At 33.5% G+C, this 22,572-nt stretch overlaps 3 protein-coding genes across 3 annotated transcripts in view; 2 read left to right on the plus strand and 1 right to left on the minus strand.

The window, feature by feature from the left end:
- The window catches only part of LOC142342349 (uncharacterized), a 337,600-nt gene that overhangs the window by 263,738 nt on the left and 51,290 nt on the right, over positions 1-22,572 (plus strand). The gene's annotated exons all lie outside the window — the stretch shown is intronic.
- Positions 4,845-8,717, plus strand: LOC142351232 (sulfotransferase 1A2-like). Its single transcript, XM_075403371.1, has 2 exons — positions 4,845-5,645; positions 8,300-8,717. The coding sequence occupies exons 1-2, from the start codon at positions 5,092-5,094 to the stop codon at positions 8,613-8,615; spliced, it is 870 nt and encodes a 289-aa protein (XP_075259486.1). The 5' UTR covers positions 4,845-5,091; the 3' UTR covers positions 8,616-8,717.
- On the minus strand, positions 18,309-20,403 carry LOC142351239 (sulfotransferase 1A2-like). Its single transcript, XM_075403383.1, has 2 exons — positions 19,387-20,403; positions 18,309-18,869 (listed from the first exon to the last, which is right to left on the minus strand). Exons 1-2 carry the CDS (start codon positions 19,935-19,937, stop codon positions 18,560-18,562), a joined length of 861 nt encoding a protein of 286 aa, XP_075259498.1. The 5' UTR covers positions 19,938-20,403; the 3' UTR covers positions 18,309-18,559.

Consider the following 22,572-nt stretch of genomic DNA (forward strand, 5'->3'; position numbering starts at 1 on the left):
ACTGGAGTATCTAAATTATTATTAGATAGCAGCTTTGAAATCGATGCCGATCAATTTGTATTTTTCTTGAGATTTGTAGTACATATATTTTGCAGTCTTTTTAAAAAGAATTAATTCATATATTGAATGCAGCAATTTTTCATAAAATTTTCTACAAACACATATCGATTGCTGTTAATTTTTTAAATTTTTTAAAAAGAACCTTTAATGATATCTAAGTAAAGCTACTAAAAATTATGTTGCAAACTTTTAAACCAATGAAATCAGTTTCATTTTTTTGAAATTTATCACTTTAACATCTCATTTATGATTTTTGACCCGTATCAATTGATCAGAGGACCTAATAATCAGTTAACTTTTTTCTGATTAGTGGCAATCAAATTCAACCCCGAAGACACAAAAACAATTCTATATATTTCAAAATGAAAACCTCAACATCGAATAAAAAGACATCGAATAAAAAGACGCAAACGGTTTCGCATCTTATTGTAATTGAAATGCTATCCAGCAAATGTTTTTACAGCACACTGAATTTCGAAAGAGGTAAATTCGGCACTTTTTAGAAATACAACATATGTGACTAGATTAAAAAAAAATTTATCCTTCCTTTCAAAATTCTGCTCTCATTATTTTAGCTTTTATTCAAGATGATTCCAAGTTGAATGATTGTTTTTCCTTACAGCACAATCAAGACTAATTTTAAAAAACAATTAATGCCAGATTTTAATCAAATTAACAACTCGAGAGAATAGAGTGAGAAAAAAGAGATCAATGCGTTGCATTTTGAAAAGTTTTCCTGAAATCAATATTAAAGATATAAATTGAGATTATGAACAAATCATCCATTTTACTCTAAAGCCTTTGAAACAGCTTTGGTTGAGTGAGCATACTTTTCAATCTATCTTCATTACTGCTTGATATTGAATCGCTTGTACCTTTGCTGTTTCCTTTTCAAGATATTGGTCACTCATGTGATATGTGCCTCACAGTAGAGTATTGTATCTATTGGAACTCATCTAATTTCTGCCTCAAATGAATAAATTACTCAGTTTCCCTTAGGTTCTTTTTAACGTCAAATTTGTGCAACGGATAAGCAGATTTCACTACGTTATATCAATTATTTTTCAAAAGCACACCCAGCCTCTAATTTCCTAATTATGAATGCCCGGGCCGAGGTTTCAACCTTAATCCACCCCTAATTCGCTGGGATTAGAGTGTAATGCAAATTCAACTCCTATTTATCGGAGAAAAGAGTGTAAGAGTGTAATTTTAAAAATTACACTGTATTTACACTCTTTTCTCCACTCTTTTTACACTCTTTGCAAAGAGTGTAATTTGGGGTGGACTGAAAAAAATTACACTCTTATAGAATTTTTGCAGAAGTTGGCGCAATGGTAAAGGCAAGAAGCGAAAGGAACATGTTGGACAAAGGGAAGGTCGGGTGATCGATCCTCACTACCTTCTTCCACCTTTATTTTTTAGAATTACACTCTTGTAATTACACTCTTCCACCGTTAATTAAGCGGAGAAATAGGGGTGTAATTTTTTATGTTTACACTCTTTACACTCTTTTCCCCGTTATTTTCGGGGAAAATCATCGCCCCAGTTTCAACTAATTCAACTAATCATGATCGGTGCGTGAACAAAAAACCAGTTTGGACTAAATCAACCAATTTTGAATGGTGCGTGAACAAAAAACCAGTTTAATCCGTTTAATAAGGGAAGTTTGTGAAATCAGTTTTGTCAAACTCTAACTAAAGATATTGAATTTTGTTATTGGACTAAGTTTTGTCCCCTTAAGTTGTTCAATTTCCATGCACACTTACATTGCGATTTTAACTACACTAAATTTTTAAAAGTAGTTACAAAGCTGCGTTTTAAAATTTCCAGTAGATTCCGCGTGAATTCTTTTTTACAAAAGATAACCAGTAGATTTCTCAATCTCTTAATCGCTGTTCACAAGCTCCCTTAGAGTACCAAATCGCTTGAGGGTCAAACAAATCGTAATGTGCATCAAAATCTTAACGCTACTTCGTCAGGATTTCTCACCTAACATCTTAAAGCTACTTCTCCTTGAGTTTTCCATTTATTTGACATCTATGTGTTTGCTTGATTTCAGAAATCTTCATTCAATGCAAATAAGTTAGTTTCATATTCTGCTTATCCGTTTGACATATTAAAGTTAGTGTTATTAAAGAGACTACTTTTCACAATAACTCGCCTTGAATTTATTTAATAGAGAAAGTGGAATTTTCTAGATCATCTTAACGCAAATAATTAAAATATTGAAAAATTTGGAAGAGCAAGGATTCTCGTTGTTTCTCTGTCAAGATTGTTAGAGACATCTTATGGACATAATTACAGCGAGATTTCAAAAATTATCTGTGAAAAACATTTCGCAACAAAACTTATCGTTAGAAAGCTTTTATCAACAAAATTTTCGTAAAAATTTCAGTACTTTTTCCACTTCCTTTTATTTCGCAAGGCATTTTTATTAGCAGATTTGGCAGTAGATCTCAACAATTTAGATTCACATACGCTCTCTACAAGTTTCGCTGCACTTCTGTAATTGTTCGTATAACAATCACTGAAAGGTTTTTGCTGAGTTTTGGCAAAACAGTTGCGTAACACAATTCTCGGCTATAAACTAAAACGCAAAAGTAATCTTTAATATAAAAGGTTTTGTTACAGAGTCTAAACAGTATGTGATAAAACCTAAACCAAAAAAATTGTCTTGTAGTTTTGTGGTTTATTTTTGCCTTTTATTTTTTGTCTTGAAAAATTAACTTTAAGGAAACAGAAATACAAGACTTCAAAGTAACAACAAAAACAGGCAACACACAAAAACTCACAAATAAATTGCAAACATTCAATATTTTAAAGCCCTTAAAAGCATACAGTATTAACGTAAAAAGTTCTCTAAGTCCACTTGGGCCTCATTTGAACATCAGTACGCAAGTTTTCTTTGGAGCATTGTGAAAACTCCAAAAAATTAACTAAAAAATTGACCAGTATCAAAAGCACACATTCTTTTCTTATGAGAGCTCAGCTGTTAAGACTTAGAATGACCAGTTGAAGCATAAAAATTTTAGAAATAATTGTTAACTTCAAAAAAAAGTGGATGAGAATTCTCATCTATAAGAATAGGATGACAAAAGGAGATGAAAGTGAAGTTTAAATTAGGTGGATATTTTGTTAGAAAATAAATTTAAAGTAATTAAAACCATCATCTATGCACAATATGTCGTACTAATACAAATAAAAAAAAATAAAAGGCAAGAAATGATAGTTTAAAAAAATGATAGAAAAGTGTTCAAGCAATTTTTACACTCAAACTGTCCAAAGTTACCGAAAAATATTACATAGCCACAAGTTGAAAATAATAAAGTTAAAATTGTGACAAAAATCAAAATTTCAAACATATTTTTAAGAGAATTTTTTTCAAAGACATAAGAACCAGGTATCGACATAAAACATGGAATAGTTTTGATTATGCATCTTTTGAGCTTTGATTAATGATACAAAGTCATAAAACTATAAAAAAAATAACAAACTTTGCTAAAACTCGAAAGTTATAAAAAACAAAAAGTGCTTTGCTCTGAAAATATATTTCTTCATTAGGTTTCACAAATGGCATTTCATTAGTTTGAACGCATAATTTAAAACAAACTTAGCTATGATTGGGATAAAAAAGCAAATATACTTTAAAGAGGACAGCGTATTAAAAACTGACCTCACTATTGCTGTGGAGCGGTTAAAAAAATTGTTCCAAATAGCTAGTTTAGAAAAAAAAAATTTTGGCTAGAATAATTTTTAATTTATCAAAAATGAATGGAACCTTTTTGATAACTAACAATTTAAATGGTAAAAAAAAAGTTGGCATCTTTTTAGTTTCAGAACACTCTTTCAGGAGCCAGAGTTTTCAGTAGTGCTCATCTTAAACTTCAATAATGCCTCGGAAAATCTTTCTTAATGGATTTTCTACGCTTGGCAAACGTTCTAATGATGCACTCTCGACATTTTACGAAGAATATATCGATAGGTTAAAATTGACCAAAAAAATCAGTTGAGCAGGTAGTTCCTTCCCCCCATTAAGGTGGGATCGGAACAATTAACTTCTCACAAACAAAAATCAACTTTTCAAATTTCTCCAGTAGAAAAATGTCAAGGAACTTTTTTTGATATATCGAGAGCTTGAAACAGAATTTATTATTGTGTATTCGCTTTAGAGTCGGTGCTGAGACATGCTGGTTTGTTCAGAAATTTTAGAGCTTTTATGGCTTAGTGTTTTTATGTGCTTTGTTTGCCTGTAATTGTTCGCTGACATAGGATGCTAACGATTTATTGGTTTTGCTTCTTTTGACCATATAAATTTTTACCCCTATGTCTAATAACCCGACACACTTTTCACCCTCGAACTCTTTCCACCAAACGCTACGTACATCCCTAACTTATAATGTTAATTGTACCATTTATGCAAAGGTGAATTAATTGAGGTGAAACGATAAAGCCGTGAAATTAATAGGCCTTAATGCGCGGGACACCAATAATTTATGCTTCCTTTCGCCTTTATTTTCAGTACTACCCAGGTATAGTTGTGCGATCCAAGACCGATCTGATCAGACCATTTGGGTCGTATGCCGGTGGCGTGGTGCGACCCAAATTACATGGTCTGGGAAACGCTTGAGTCGCACGATGGTCTGGACAATGGTCTGGTGAAGGAGCATTATTTCGTTGAATGGAGTACACAAGCCAGCAAAGTTAACCTACTTTGTTAGATAAAATGAATCATAGGTCACAAAATCATTGTTTGAAGATTGATAACAATTCTTATACGAGCAAATAAAAGTAGACTTTGGTAAGTGCTTACATCTTAAATACGATAAACAGCTGCAACACCAATTTGCTTAAGCTGCAATTAAGATAACAAATACCTCATAAACTTGAGCAAAAGTTATTATTCATTTTTCTGCAATTCAGCTGTTTTTATACCAATCGGGATTTGACCTGAATGTTGTGTCTTTAGTCAACTACACTGTATTTTTTTTAAAAAAAAGTGAACAAAAGTAAAATTTGATAAATTTAATTCATATGGCTCGAACGCAGAATTCATTCGTACTCGAAGGAGTCAAAATTGAAGGTGCGTATTCAGAGGAATCTGTTCTGGCCACTAAGAACTTCCAAGGACGCGAATCAGATATCCACTTGACCTCGTACCCCAGAACCGGAACGGCCTGGACTCAAAATGTTCTAGTGGGAATGGTTTATGGCTTGGATTTACTGGACGGCTTGGACCATTCGAAAATGCGTCCGTTGTTTCCTTATTTGGAAATGAAATACATGGATGGGTTAAGTGGTTTGGAATTGGCCAATCAGATTACAAGAGTTCCGCGGATGGTCAAAAACCACTTGCCTCCCCATTTGGCGCCTCAAGAAATTTTTTCGTTGCAACGAAAGAACGTCGTGATAGCTCGTAACCCGAAAGACACAGCGTTGAGCTACTTTAAGTTCTACCAAACCAACCCAAACTTGATGAAATTTTATACATCGAACGGACTTGAAGATTTTCTGGATAAGTTTTTGGAAGGAGATGTGGCGTATGGCAGTTGGTGGATTTGGACAAAAAACTGGATCGACAAATGCAGGTAGGCATGCTTAATTTGTTTCACGTTTTGTACTTTTATCGGGTTTCTTTGGGCATCATTTGGTTTGGGTCAAACTGGCACTCAGTTGACATTTACTTTGGACGGTATGAGCAGAATTACATTGCACAGATAATTTCGCTGAACATCAAATTTCTGGTTGTATTTCAGCCCTCTTCGCTGAACTTTAAAATTATGGAAGTTTAAAATCGTAGGTACTCTTGTGTCCAAGTTGTGCCAATAAACAATTTTTCTAAATAATTTTGTATGAGCAGTCTGAAATTTCTACTGACGCCGCTGACCTTATTCAGATTTTGCAATCAAACAGAATTTGCAAAGTCTATGATTGATTTGAAAAAAAAATTAAAAGATCCAAAAAATTATCTACAATTTTTTTCATCCGGGTAAATTTTTGAGTTGAGAGGTAGTCCCTACTTTTTGCAGCCCAAAATCCGTCGAATAATTTCTTTGCAACGTAAATGAAATTTAACAGAAAACCAGGTAACAGTTCTCAAAACCGATTAAGTAAATGTCTTGAATTGGGAAACATTTCTAGTTCCATTCCCAGAAACATTTCCCGCTCCATTAACTATGCGAGTTCCTTTAAAATGATTTATAAGCAAAGAGTGAAGCCATCCAGACGATTTACAATTGAGTTAAGTTTATTGTCTGGTCACAACATATAGTTCCACGGTGTCTAAGAAAAACTGACAGCAAAATTTTCAAATTTCAAATTTTCTCAGAAAAAAATAAGATATTCATTTAGCTGGCAACGTTTGGCAGAATTTCCAACGACTAAAGCCGACAAGTTAAAAAGAGACTCGTTTGGGACACTACTGGATCGAGCGAACCAAACGGCACATGGGGGAAATTATTCATCAAGAATCGAAAAGTTGGGAAAAACTGAAACATGTAAGACAGCAGAAATTTGGAATTGACTAAGTAGAGAATACCTGGTTAGATTTTCTGCACCACTTTTGATTCTTACAATTAATTTGAGCGTTCCTCAATTGCTTACTTCCACTGCAGTTAAGTATTTTTTTGTAGAAAAGGCAGAAAGTCATAGCAAATCCTGAAAATTTTCTAAAATGTTCTCAATCTTTTTCTCTATTCTAACCCCCCCCCCGCCTTTCTCTCTCTCTCTCTCTCTCTCTCTCTCTCTCTCTCTCTCTCTCTCTCTCTCTCTGATTATCTTGCTGTCATCTGCTCAAGAAGTTACGTCTTTTTAAATTTGCGTTGATCAAAATTTGGGAAGGGCTAACTCAAATACGAAGCTTTTTTTCTACAAATTCTATTAAAAATATTTTCAAAAATTTTAAATGATAAACAAGACCAACTGCTGCCGAATGAATTGCTCTCAACCGAAAAGTGAGTGAATGTCTTAGGTTGTAGTAATCTTGGACTGTGGCATAGATAAAAAGGGGAACAAGATTCGTCCAACACTTTAAAACCAAACTTCAAAGAAGGAACCTGCTGGCTCCTCAAATTTTCCTCAGCAGCTTTGGTGAACCTTACACTTGGTTTTTTACAACTCTTAGAAAGCTGCTTAAGACCTTGAGTTTCACCAGTTTATCATGTCTTGTTTTAACGAACATTCAAACCTTTCAAGCTTGCCAAAAGGAATTTCAGCATAAACATAACAATGATTGATTCCAACTTCTTTTGAGAGCAGTTAAATATCTTGAAACCTGCTTAAATGCAAATGGGTAAAAAATATTTCAAAACTTTGAGAACTGAACACAAGAGATTGTTCTTCGAAAATTTTCACTGATTATGAAGTTCTTGTTCTCTATTAAGAAGAAACATTGAGTTGTTTTGAGCATCAAATAAATTTGAAAAATAAAGAGCCTGCCATTTTATTCCCTTTATATTTTGGGCTTTGTTAACTAAGGAAGCCATGATATTGAACCTTTTCAGCAACAATTTTGCAACAGCTGAAAATCTGACACGGTTTTATATCAATAATTTTCAGCCTTTTTACCAAATAAAATCAATCACGGATAAGTTTGCCACCCTAGCTGATATCTGCATAGGAAAAGAGCGTCGTGTTGCACAGATAATTGGTGTGAAAAAAACAGTGATTGACCAATAATTGATGATATGACTTCAAGCCACTCCCAACGGTAATGACGAGAATTGACCATTGAAAATGGCATCATGAAAGCTTTCGAAAATGGTTGGGGTCGACCACTGATTGGACTGTCAAAGTGGTTAAGTTGACAAAATTGTGTCTATAATCATAGGTTGGCCCAAAGTGGCGGAGGTCGACCGCGCCTCAAAGGAGAAAAACCAGGTCCATTGCTTGACCTAATAAGAAAACTAACAACACGTTTCCAGCTGTAATGTTCACAGGTCGAGGTATGATTATAATCATACATTGATGAAACCTTTATAAATTGAGGCCCTTCGTACCTTCTTTGAACCTGAAAAGCAATTTTATAATTAAACACGTTCTGCTAAGAGACCGTTGGTTCTTTTCATCAATGAGTTCATGGGTTTTACTTTGTTATCGTGCATTCATGTTCAATATTGACCCCCCTAATTTTTATGTTTTTTGATAAGTCGAAGTTTAGACTAGGGTGGTAAATACGCAAACTTGATTTAAAGCATGATTTTTCAAAACCGAAATTTGTATTATCTCAGTTTTCAAATTACAGAGCTCACCCTGAGAACCACCTTCTGATCCACTATGAAGATCTTCATTTGAACTTTCATCAAACTGCACAGAAGCTAGTTCAGTTCTTGAATCTCCCTCCTATGAGCGAAGAATCAATCGCTGCATTACAGTCGAAAACTTCAGTTGACAATATGAAGTCTCGATACGAGCAAGACCCAAAGCGAAAAGGAATCATCAACAAGGGAGAACTGCATGGATGGAGGAAAGATTTTCCTGAGGGATTCGCTGAACAATTTGACCAACTGACAATCGAAACCTTTGGCAAAGAATATGCTATCACTCAAAAATTCATCTGATATGTAATAGTGAGAGAGCTGAGACGCATAAAAAATTGAAGAAACGTTACGATTTTCACATTATTAACTTATATGAAAATTACAATTTTAAATGACAACAAAGCGTCCCAGTGAATCGAAACTTGGTACATCTTGATAAGAACATACTAAATCTTGGTAAATCTTGCCAAGATCTTGCCATGGTACTTACCAAGAAAACACCAAGATATGTACGAACTTGCAAGTTTTTTGCATGGCTGTCAAGAAACAAGATCTTGGCAAGATTTCCAAGAAAGATTAACCATGACATGGCAAGATATATCAAGTATTAAAAATTCAATAGCACCCAAAAACAAGATGTAGCAGGAAATCATAAGATTAAGCAAGAATTATCAAGAACTAGCAAGAATTATCAAGAATTATCAAGAATTATCAAGAATGTCGGAAAATACTGCTCCCGTTAGTTTATTAACCAACAAATGAGCCGCTTTTTTCCAGTATAATGAAATTATTAAGTGGATGCTAGCTCGGTATGTACATAGTACACACCTTATACAGTACCGCCACCGTGAAGGCCCCCACTAAGGTCCCAAAAAATTTAAAAAATTGTAACATGACATAAGACAAAAAAGCAAGCGTTGAAAAAACAAGACAGCAAAAAAACAACACTCGGCAAATTGAATACATACAAAGCAACTACAGTATTTAAGCATCTAGCATCAAATACGAAAAATAAAAAAAAAGTCAGCTTAAAAACCAAAAATTGTCATGACTCCATTTTTTTCCAAGATCTTATCAAGGTGTTCCAAGAAATTTTGTCTATCAAGATCTTGGCAAGATGTGTCAAGTTTTGCACGAGTTGGAAAGATCTTGCATGACATGGCAAGGTGTATCAAGTTTCGTTTCACTGGGGTCCGACTAATTTCACACACTAATAGCTAAAACATATCTCAAAATAGCTGGAAAAAATCTAGTTTGAACGAAAATCTAGTTAATCGTTTCTAATAAAATGTTCTTCTATTGCAATACCTGTTGCAAAATGTCATGTTTGGCTCAAGCTTGTGATACATGTAAGATTACTCATTATTCGAGAGATTCAATTTGAGTTTGCATTAATGTTGTATACCTATGGCAGATCTCCGTATCCAGCGCAAGGCATTTAACGAGCTGGCATCGTGGACCTTTCTTGGAGATGATCCTCCGATACAGTCAAGATCCATACAAACCCAGCTCTTTTCCCAAATTCTTGAAAAACATCGATTTCAACCATAAGATCTTTTACATTTCCATGTGAGGCATTAAAAGTTTCTTAGCACAATTTTGCAGATTCATCCAAAATGATCACTGTATGACTAGTAAAAAACAGATGTTATCTTGTATGATTGAAGAAGAGACCATATATGATCTTTCAATCGTTTTTAAGATTCATCAAAAGTCTTAACAACATTTTGCGTCGTTTTTCTCAACAATTGGTGTTGATATTCCACCACCGATGGAACGAAGTAGCATTCCCAGAAAACAGTCTTCCTTGGCAACGAGAAAAAAGTCAAGGAAAAATGCTGCAATCATAATTATCAAAAAGTTTGCCTTTGTATTTAGTTTTATAGTCTTACGAAACACAAAAAATCAAATTTTTCTTCTCAAAATTTGCTATCAGTCAGATAGAAAATGTTTACGAACTACCCGACTACCTGATAAAGAGCGGAATACCAAGGTGTTGAGGTAAATTTTAGATATATGAAATAGTCTGACTACTAAAATATGGAGGACTTATTTTGAAAAGAATGCGTGACACTTTGTTCCTGATTATTTCTCTTCTGATAAATTTGAGGTGAAGAAGCTTCATTCTATATATATGATCTTAGATTTGTGCTAAAAATTCACAAAGCCATATACCGATTAACACGATAAGGAACCAAATATTGCTTTAGTTTTTTGTTACGATACTTTTATGGTGCTCATCATGTGAAAACAGTTTTCCACAATATAACATAATTGTTCTTTCTCATGGAGCTGCTAAATGAAGGAGATACTGATCTCATCTAATTGTATAGCAAAATAATCAAAATCAAAGTGATAAGATGTCTTTAAGTTAGAAAGATTTTAGTACCTTCTTTAATATGAAGCAATAGGTTGATTTTCAAGTCAATCTTCCTTAGCAACTCTTTCTTTTTCATTTTGGCATAAAAATTCTCAGTTAAAAATGAACAAAATTTGAAAACAACTTTCCATGAGTAGTTTAATTAAGCTCAATTTTGCAGGCGACTTTTCCATTCCGATTTTGAGCAGACTGAAATTTGTTGGTTTTCTCGAAAAACAGCTAAGAAAAAAATTCTGCTAAAATGGTTCGGGACGTAAGCTTCTAAGATCAAACAAGTTTTGAAAACAGTTCCGAGTTACTGTTTTTTCAAGTTAGCCCTATAGGACAATTTAGATCTCCGTAAAGACCTACAGCCCTGACTAAATTTTTTGATGATCATTGACTTGTAAGAACAATGTCAAATTGTATGATAAATAAAAAGACCTTACATCATCTTTGAATCGTCATCATGTTCTGTCAACATTTTCTTCAATCTTTACTCTGTTTTTTCAAGAATTTTTATTGATACTCCACCAACAATGAAACCCTAAAGAGCGCCCCAGAAAAAAGTCTTTCTTAACGACGAGGACAAAAGATGAAGAATTTTGCTGATATTATGGGTTAAAAAAACATTTGCTTTTCATTGTAATTGACATTCTCCCATTGTAGAACACAAATCAATTTTCTAATCATTTAAACTGGTGCAATAAATTCATTTTGAGTCAATTTTTGCCATTTTTTTGCTTCATCATGTCATATGATTATCGGTCCAAAAAACTTATATTTAGAAAACTACTCTTCCAACCAGTTGCTTACATAAATCTATCTTACAAGAGAGTTTTTAGATTTTGTAATCGTTGAGATTTGAACTTTATTTTGTCAAAAAACATTACTGTAGATTTTAAAATTCAACGAAAGTGGTTCAGGACTTTAGATACTAAGTTCCAAATTTTTCAAAAATATGTTTTTTTATCATTTAAGCGACTCTAGATCCCCCTGAAAACTTAATCTCTTGATTAATTCAAGTGAGATTGTTGAACAATTAGTATGGGTCAGTTGTGGTCTTGTAGGAATAAAGAAAACAACTTGGAGTCTTTCAATCTTATTTAACATTTAATTTTGTCCTCCGATTTCTACATTTCATTTTTGAAACATTTGGTGTTTATATTCCTCTCTCAATGGCCTACGCTTTCCTTACATATCATAAGTGCAGACTTGGTCAACATTAATCCTCATCATCGAGGAAAAGTCTTTCTGGGAGCTCACTTGGCGTTCCATTGAGAGAGGAATCTAAACACCAAATGTTTATAACAAACACGTTGGCCTACGTCTTTTAGATTGCACAGAAAACTCTTCTTTCTCCATTTTCCTCAAAACTTTCCATTTGTCTACTTAATATTTGACAAACTTTTTATCTATCCAAATATCTGATTTAGACCAAAAAGGCATAGTGTTCAGAAAACTTTTACATATGTTAATTAGTAGATGGTTTTCTTGTGAATTTTTATGGTGAAAAACATTCAAAAACTCAGTAAACTATGTACGGTTTATTACAATTTAGAACGAAATTTTAATTTTAGTTTGCTAAAACCTTTTTTTGGTGCTCAAATTTCTACGATCTACCTCAGATCTTCTTCTAACAGGAATGCTAAATGAAGTTGATACTGATCTCAAAATATTAGGCAACGTAGGGAAAAAAGTTGAAACAACTGCTAAAGATCAAAGACTAATTTACGTTTCAGTTACTACTCTTCATCATGGGAAAAATACAAAGTTTTTATTGGTATATTGATGAGTAAAAAAATGAATAGCATTTAAAAACAATTTTCAATCGGTGGTTCATTTAATTGCGGCTGTGAGGAGAAAAAAACTGAATGTGCTAGAGATTAAATACTCTATATCTTAAACTTCAGCTAAAGTAGTCCGCAGTTTCAGCTTCGAATTTCAAATGCTTTAAAAAAACTGCCAAGAAATGTTTTTGCAAGTTAGCCCATTCAGCAACTTTGGATCGTTCTAAAATCTACTGCCCTGGCCCCCATCAATGTGTGCCTATTAGGAACACTATATGAAACCTACCTAGTATTTTAAATTAAAAAAATACAGACTTTCTATCGTTGTTAACCTTCTTGAAAAATTCCAACACAATTTTTCATTAATTTTCATAACTATTGGGATTAATAGTCAACATTTAAAGAAACGCTGAGTAGGGATCCTGGAAATCAATCTTTCTAACTATTAAAAGAGTGGAATGAAAACAAGATTGGTATCTAAGTATGAAAACAATTGCTTTTTACTTAATTCTTAGCATTGGTCTATTGTAAAACACAATCAATTTTCAAACATTTTTTATTAGATTTGTTCTTTGTAACACAAAGAAGGTTTTCTGAGCTGCACAAAATCCTGGTGTAGACTGAAATGCCTTTGCGTAGGGCTGAATTTCACTTATGTGACAGAATGATTACTTTGATATAGAGAACTTAGGAGGGTTTGTTGTTCACTAAAACAGCGCGGGACAATTTTACTGATCTTGATTTTTTAGTGATCTTTTTATGTTTAATGTCTCAAGTATAATATTCGGTTTTCTGCTAAGAATGCATTAAGCCATATACAACTTAGTACGGTTACAAAGAATCAAATATTTCTGTCTTTGTGCTAAGGAGATCTTCACGTGAAAACAAGCTCCCACAAATGAACTTAGTTGTTCTTTTTACAAAGTTGTTAGCTAAAACAGGTACTGTTCTCAGTAAAATCTTTAGCTACGTAATCAAAATTAAATCAGGTAAGTGATAAAAAATCTAATTTTCAAAAATCAAAAATCTTTTACTGCTCTTTCTTTTAGCCTGCTATGAGTTATATTGATCTTCCGTAGAAAAAAGCTCAAGTTAGAAATCAACTTTCAATCAGTTGTTTAAAATAATTTACTTTGCGGAAGATTTTTTAAACTCCTTTATTGCAGAACATTGTTATCAAAAAACATTTGTACAAGTAACCTGTACCGTTTTTTAGGGCGTTTCATAAAGATACGCGAGTATCGCCGAACGTCCACTCCTGCTAATCTATATTAATGGATTGAATAATCCGTGTCAATTTATCATTTAAATTGAAGATACTCAATTCATTCAATCATTCATTCAAATTAGTCAGGGCAGTAGGTTTCAAGTGAGATGTAAAGTTTTGAACTAACTTGCGGTAAACATATATAGAAAGCATTTTCGAAACTTGGAAATTAGAAGCTAAGTCACTGAGCTTTACAATAGTTTTTCATCAACACAATCAAGTGGTAAAGCTCAGCTACTCAGCTTCTAAGTTCCAACAAGTTTCGAAAAAGGTCTCAAAGTATGTTTTCCGCAAGTTAGCTCAAAAGTTCACATCTCACTTAAAATCTACTGTCCTCAGTAATTTGAATGAATGAAAGACAGAATTGAATTTCTCCCATATAAATGCTATAAATGATAAAATGACAACGATAATCATTTAATGTAAATTAGGAGTGGAAGTTTGGCGATACTCTCGTATCTTTATGAAACGCCACGAAAAAAAAGCAGGTTACTTGAACACAAGTTCTTTGAATAGAATGTTCTGCAATATCACACTATAGTGGAAACGGTTAACAAAATTCTGAATCAATTCATTTTTCAGAATTCGTCCGCACTTTTTAGCAACAAAAAATTCATTAATACTCGACATCTATGTTCAGGTGACAGTGTTAACAGTTTATTCTTGGATGATATTAGAGTAATAAGTTGTGCTGTTTTGGAAAGTGTCCCGTGGCTATGACTACAATCAACATTCAGCATCCCATTCATTTCTACAATTTCGTGAACTTTGTGGTAGCACTTGAAGCTAATCTTATGTAAATGTTTCAAGTAAAATTTAGTAACACTTAAGAATTCATAAAAAATGTGGAAGATTGGGTCCTAAGGTTTTTTGAAAATTATTGGAATTTTATTTTGCAATTTCTCAATTTTTTTGTAGACAACCCAGTGTAGTATATCAATAAATCAAAATAATTATGAGTCAAAAATTATTCCTACATTGAAAGGATGACAGTTATATAAAAAGCAGTCTCCATGTAGTCGCTTGCTAATTTTTATATCAAAAAGGATTAGAACATATTTATTGGTTGGATGATTTTCAGCTTATTTGAATGTAGCCATCCGACTATGGATGTTATATCTTTGTTTAATTCTCCACAAGAGTGCTGTGTTGGAAAAAGCAAACAGGTTTCATAAAACCGACCCTTGAGATCCGTTTTCAGATGCAACAACCTATTAGAAAAAATGTTATGCCATAGTACACACTGTTTTATCCGACCGATAGGATTTAAACTATTCCAAAGCAGTTTTCCAACTTCTAAACATAGCTGTTAGATTGCCAGAAAATAGCCGCAATGACTTCGTTGATCTGCTGTTTAAAAAAAAGTAATCATTGAGGTCTGATATGTCACATTTTTTTTTAAAAAAACTATAAAAGTTTTTGCTGCCTCCATTAGCTGCCAACAAAAAAACCTTCATTTAGAGTGAAAAAAAAACATTTGACCTTATTTCAATGAATTAAAATATAAGTTAATTTCGATGTGAGGAAGTCATTTCCGAGAGGAAGGTAAGTCAAGTGTGACTAAAACTTAATCACGCGAATCAAAAAAACTCGCTCCACTAAGAGCGAAAAATAACGTCATTCAAGCACTTCAGTTGAAATTGCATGAAAGAATGAACAGGAAGCTGATTTGAAGTGGTTGTGACGTCATATTGTCGTAACAATAATCTTGACATAAAAAACGTAGCAGGACAAGTCCTGAAAAACAATTCAAAAAATTGAAATGAAAACTTTTGAATACTCCATAAACCAAAATAATTATGGGACAATAATTGTTCTTAATAGTTGAAATGATTACAGTTATCTAAAAAGCAGTCTCCATGTAGTCGCGTGCTATTTTTTATATCAAAAATTGTAGAACATATTTTTTGAAAGGTTGATTTCCAGCTTGTTTGAATGTAGCCATCCGACAATGGATGTTTTCTCTTTGTTTAATTTTCCACAAGAATGTTGTGTTGAAAAAAGCAGGCAAGTTTTATAAAACCGACCCTTGAGCAACTCCGTTTTCCAAGGCAACAACCTCTTCGAAAAACTGATTTTCAATAATACAAACTGTATTCTATTCAATAGATAGAATTTAAACCATTCTAGAATATTTTTTTACACATAGCTTACAGATTGCCAAAAAGTAGACGCAGTGGCTTCGTAGATCTGCAGTCTCAAAAAAAAACAGTAAGACAGACCAAAAAATCGTCTTTTCATTGAAGTTTGATTTGACATATTTTGATTAAACGTCTATATAATGTTTTGCTGCCTCTATTAGCTGCTCTCAACTAACCTTCACATAGAGTGACAAACACTCATTTGACTTTATCTCTGAATTAAAGGAAATATTAGTCAATTTTGAAGTGAGGAAGACATATTCGAGAGGGAGGTAAGTCAAGTGTGACCAAAACTTTAATCACGCTAATGAACAAAAAAACTCGCTTCACTAAGAGCGAAAAATGACGTCACACACGCACTTCAGTTGAAACTGCATGAACAAATGAACAAAAAGCAGATTTGAAGTGATTGTGACGTCATATGATCGTGAAATCTTGGCGAAATAAAAAAGATAGCAGGACAGGACCTGAAAAACAATTAAAAGAATTGAATGAAAAACTCTACTTGACCAGCAGATCAATTGAACGAAGCCAGCCAAAAACACAAAATATCAGTATTATATCTGCGAGACCTGAAAAAAATCATTGGCTCTTGAAGATCGATTAACACGAAAACGACAAAATTTTTAAAAAACTGAAATCAATTTCACATTTTTGTGAAATCTTGCTGAAAATTGTTGCACTAATATTTTCAGAACCATTTCCGTGTCTCTAGAGGCTTTCCATTAACCCAATTCCAAGCATTAAAAATTTCATTGGCTCAAAAAGCGATAGGCAAAAATCTCAAATTTCAAAATATAGAAACTCGTTTTAAAATGTTGAAAACCATTCATTTGCTCCCTAGAAACCAATTAATAACATACTATCAAAACCTGGATGAGGTTAGCTGGCTACTGAGGCAAGAAAAACTGAAAAGAAAAGAGTTTAAGAAAATTTAAAAATGCAAATTTCGTCTAAAAATTTCTAAAATTCAAATATTTAAATTGTTGCAAACAATTTTATTGAAACTAACAACCATACAGTGACTTTTTAACCGTGGTTTAGAATACGGGAACTTGAGAATGAACAATTTTCAAAAATTTACAAAAAATTTGGAAACCTAAAAAAACTGCAGATTTTATCCAAAAAATGCTAAAATTAGACATTAATATGCTGAAAATCAATCCAATGTTACTAGAAGCTATGCATTGCCCTATTATAAATCCTTAAAGGAGATTCCCCGGCCCTTGAAGCTGGATAAACTCAAAATGACAAAAAATTTTAAAAAACTGCAAATACTTGTATAATTTTGCGTGTTTGTGTTTGTAGTACCAAAACTTTTAGCTAATAAAAAAGTCGTAACATGTTATTTTGTCTCGTAAAAATCATTCATAAATTTTTTAAAACTTCATTCTAAGACTAATCAAACAAAATGGAAAACTTGAAAAGTTGTATCATTTTGAGCCCAAAAACTCCTAAAATGACCTGTTAACCTTAAATTAAGGCCTTCACATTAGCTGCATCACTCTTAGCACTTGAAACACTACTAAAGCTCACTCTGTGCCTCTAAAAGAACTATTGCCTGCTCGGCTTTACCTGTTTATCCCGTTTTGAAAGATCAAAGTCATTGAAAAATGTGTCAACACATTTTAAAAAAAACATAGCAGGACAAGTCCTGACGTACAACTCAAAAAATTTTCCTTTAATAAACAAAAAAACTAGACCGCGAATGGACTTTGAGTGAATTAGGAAAATTTCTAAAAAAACAGATCAAATTTCAAAAAAAAAACAGAAGATCGATTTCAAAAAACCACACGTGAACAAAAACCACCAGTGAGAAATGAAAATTTGGTTCAATTAAAACAGCTAGGCCTAGAATGAACTATGAATGGATTGATAATTTATCTAAAAAAACTGATCCAAAAAATCGAAAAAATAGTAAAAATCGAAGTGAAATTATAGCTTGTGAAAAAACGCTAGCGAGAAAGCGAATTTTTCAAGCTCCGTTTTCAAACTACTTTGAAATTAGAGCAAAAAAATTTCCCGCCGCAAAAGCACTCGCTTTTTCGCTCCACTTCTTGCTTCGGCGTGAACAAATTCACTACAATTTTACTTCAAATATCATAAAAATGTGTGAACAGATCTTTAAAAAAAAGACAGCGCCCCAATACAGTTCAAATTCTTTGAATTGTAAAAAACCAAGAGAAGCGCAATAATAGCCCCAGCTATCGCTGAGCGACTATTAATTAGTATTTCTAATTTCGTAACAATCATGTCATTGAATCATTGGTAAAAGTGCCACATGTGGTTTTTTTATGATTAATGCCATATAGGACCTTTCAATCGTTTTTAAGCACAAGAAAAGTTTCTGATTTTTTTTCATCTGGTGTTGACATTTCTTCTTCTATGAAACTCTACGTAGAGCTCCCAAAAAACAATTTTCTTTGACGACTAGGATTAAAGCTGGCAAATTTTTGTTTTTTGATTTGAAGCGACAATATATAAAACATCAATAAATCAATATATAAAACATCAAAATAAAACATCAAAGAAATGACAAATTACAATATTTTTGTAGCAAAAGTTGAAACAATAATACAATAACTACATAATACAACTAAAAGGCCCTAACGTCACTCATCTAAAAGCTTTAAAAGCCCCTACTGTTATACCCAATCAAATTTTAAGTACAGCAACACCTGAAAATGTTAAACAAATTTGTCAATTATCTCGTCGTTTTCGAAATACTTTTTTGTCATATTGTCAAATTTGGCAATATATTCCGTTGGGAACTCGGATTGCCATCTCTTATTCTCTCCCTTGTTCACAATGAAGCTCACAGCGCTCTTTTCGTATATGGCTCTCATTTTTTCCACGTTTGTTTCCTCTCTCAGCTCACAAATTTCCTCTGTGGTTCGTTTGGTAAGGTTCAAGAAATCTGTAATTTTATCAATGGTGTCCGAATAGTTACTGTGCAGGTCTTCATAGTGTATAAGGAGAATTGAATCCGGATTTGCTCTGAAAAAGAAAGTTTTAGTTTTCTCCTGTGCTAAAATTCCTTGGTCACTGTCATATAATTATTAGTTTTGTATAGGAAATTGTAGAAGTAGATAACATATGTGCCTCGACTGTCAGCGAAAACCAAACGAACAACTGTAAGATATTCTACGCTCAAAAATAGTATATATCGATCCCAGTACCAAAGTTTCAGTGACAATCAGTACTGATTCGGAACATTTTCGGAGAAGTTTCAGGTTTCAGTACTGATTCAGAAGGATTTCAGAACTGAAGTGAATTCTGAATTTCTCTGAGTCAGAGCAAAATTCAGAGAAAGTATTCCGTATTTTTCTGAATCAGAAGATAATTCAGAATGAATCACTGAATTAGCTCTGAATCAGACAAATTCAGTGCAAACTGTGACCTGAATTTGACTGACTCAGTACTGAATTCGGCTGAGAGTTAGGTACGGGTCGCCATTTTTGAAGACCATATCAATCGTCCTATTGGTATAAAAAAGCTTGTTGTTTATTGTAACCTGCATTTTGCAATCCACTCTTTCGTCCAATCCCACCAACTACTACGTGGAACTTCGCCCTCAAGGAATAGAGCCAGAAACTCTTCCAATCCATCACAATGGTAGAACTTAGCTAACTGGGGGTTAGCTTGACAGAACTCGTTGAAACTCAAAGCCACATCTTTCGGATTGCGAACCACAATAATTGTCCTCCTTTTCTTTGTGAAAATATCAATGGGAGCTAAGTTAGGAGGGGAGTGGTTTTTCAGCAACCTTTGCTGACCTTTAGGAATTTCATTAGCTAATTGGCTACCGAACTTTCCTCTTGGGGTCTTCAATTCCAGAAGAGGAAATAAAGCAATGCTTTCCACAGCGCTGGAAGATTTTACTTTATCGACTCCAAAATAAAGCGCAATAAGGATATTTTGCACCCAGGTTGTTCCACTTCTGGGATATGTACAGAGGAATACGTCATCAGGGAGGCTCTTCATGTACTTGGCTGCTAAAACTGACGCTTTAGTGAATGGTCCCTGGAAAAGGACACCGTCTAGTTTGAACGAGTTTGCATACATGACTATGACTGATAACTTGACCTTGTAATATTGTAATTGAGTGTTGAATGGAAAGAGCGAAACCGAAAACAGCAGAGATTCGACTGATGTTTAAAGCAGATTTAATCAGAGGTCAACTGGCGCCTAACTAGGGGTAAATTAGTGGTGAATCATTGCAGATAAGTCTGCTCTTCGAAAACAATTAATAATAGAACAGACTTCGATAGATTTGTTAACTTGATGTTTGATATAGGGTCGGGTCAAACGTCGCAAGGTCGAGACATTTTACTTTAATAACTTTCTGAACTAAATTAAGATCAGAGATTAAGAGAACTGATATTTTGTTTGTGGTGTCTGTGATCACCTCATTATTGGCTAGGGTAATAGTATTAGATATATGAGTGATTTGAGTTCAGTTCATATAGCTTGCTTTCAGATATAGTCTGTCCCATAAAGTTGAAATAAGCGAACGTTCGAGAACGTCAAAAACAGGCAAGTGAGCATCAAATTGGTCATTTGAAAGTCAACGTTTTTTCCATTAAGTTTCTATTTATCAATTTTTTCTACATGTTTTAAATTTGAACTTTGACCTTTGAACTCCAACCTGTGGCTTTGGAAACGTTCGCTTATTTCAACTTTATGGGACACGCTAGTTGCAACGCAAACGAACGTACGAAAAACTCCTGACTTGCAAATGAACAACGAAGTACTGATCTTTGCATGTTTTAAAATTGACCTTTGACCTTTGAAACGTTGGATAGCGTTGCAACTTTATGGGACTGATAATAAGTCCCATAAAGTTGCAACACAAGCTAACGTTCGAAAAGTTCAAGGCATGCAAATGGGCATTGTTTTGCTAGATATCTGCTTGTTTTAAATTTTAACTTTGACCTTTCAAACGTTCGATAGCGTTGCAACTTTATGGGACTGACTATAAGTCCCATAAAGTTGCAACACAAGCGAACGTTCGAAAAGCTCGAGGCATGCAAATGGGCAGTGTTTTGCTAGATATCTACATGTTTTAATTTTTAACTTTGACCTTTCAAACGTTCGATAGCGTTGTAACTTTATAGGACTGATTATATATAGCGTGTCCCATAAAGTTGAAATTAGCGAACGTTTCAAAAGCCAAAAGTTAGAGTTCAAAGGTCAAAGTTCAAATTTAAAACGTAGAAAAAATGATGAATAGAAACTTATCGGACAAAACATTGATATTCAAATGAGCACATTGATGCTCATTTGCACGTTTTTGGCGTTTTTCTAACGTTCGCTTATTTCAAACTTTATGGGACAGACTATAGTCTGTCTCATATAACGTTGAAATATAGCGTGTCCCATAAAATTGAAATAAGCGAACGTTTCAAAAGCCACAGGTAAGAGTTCAAAGGTCAGAGTACAAACTTTAAACATGTAGAAACAGTTGATGAATGACAAATTAATGAGAAAACGTTGACATTCAAAAAGCACATTGATGTCAATTGTACGTTTTTGGCGTTTTTCGAACGTTCGCTTATTTCAACTTTATGTGACAGACTATGAACAAACTATATTCGAAAAACTCCAAAACATGACATTGAGCATTCAATGAGCAACGTGAACAGTGTTTTAAAAACGTTTGCTTAGTTGAACTATAGTCTGTCCCATAAAGTTGAAATAAGCGAACGTTCGAAAAACGACAAAAACGTGCAATTGAGCATCAATGTGTTCATTTGAATGTCAACATTTTCTCCATAAGTTTTCATGCATCAATTTTTTCTAGGTGCTTTAAATTTGAACTTTGACCTTTGAGCTCTAACCTGTCGCTTTTGAAAAGTTCGCTTATTTCATTTTTATGGGACACGCTATATAAATAATTAGGCTTCACATCTTCACAAGTTTTAAAGCCCCCTAAAACATCAAGCATAGCGTTTTGCATCCATTTTGAAAAGTTCAATGACCGGAAAGCTTCCAGTGCCAGAAAGGTCAACGTCAGAAAAGCTACATATGTGAAAATGTTCAATGACGGAAAAGCTGTTATTACAAAGAAACGTCCATGACATAAAAGATTTTATACAAAAAAAAACAAAAACAGTCTGGAACCCAAATGGTCAATACACAAAAAATGTAAACTAAAAGTGCTTTTGCATCACTGACCAACGATGGAGCAACGATACTGCAAGTGGAGGTCAATTACCGAAACGAACTGGATAAAAACGTCGAAGGGACAAATTTCTTTTGTGCTATATGTTTTTAAACACTCCGAAACAAAGTTTGTTGCGATTCTTTACTCCTGTTGGTGCATTTTGCAGAAAATGCTTACTTGAAAGATTTGATTTTAGGACTGGATTTACGCCGTTTTTTTAGTCTTCCATGATTTCGGTCTCAATTGGAATTTTAAACAACTGAATGACATTAGGTTGTTTTGTTTCTGTTTTCCATTTAAAAAAAGCCGCTACGAAGCGTTAGTTTGAAATTTTTAAGTTTTATCTGGTAGTTAAGTGCATTTATTGTAAATGTCTCTTCTTTTAAGGCGAATTCTTTGGTTGAATATTTCTTTCGGTTTCACTTGAATGATTTTTTGAAGCATGATTTCTTTGAGTTTTAACTAAATTACCCTTATGAAGAAATCAAGTCTGTTGCTGAAGTGAAATAATTGTAAGATCAGATGATTTAAGGC

Source organism: Convolutriloba macropyga, chromosome 1, assembly GCF_964194025.1.
Source record: "Convolutriloba macropyga chromosome 1, txConMacr16.3, whole genome shotgun sequence".
Taxonomy (NCBI): domain Eukaryota; kingdom Metazoa; phylum Xenacoelomorpha; order Acoela; family Convolutidae; genus Convolutriloba; species Convolutriloba macropyga.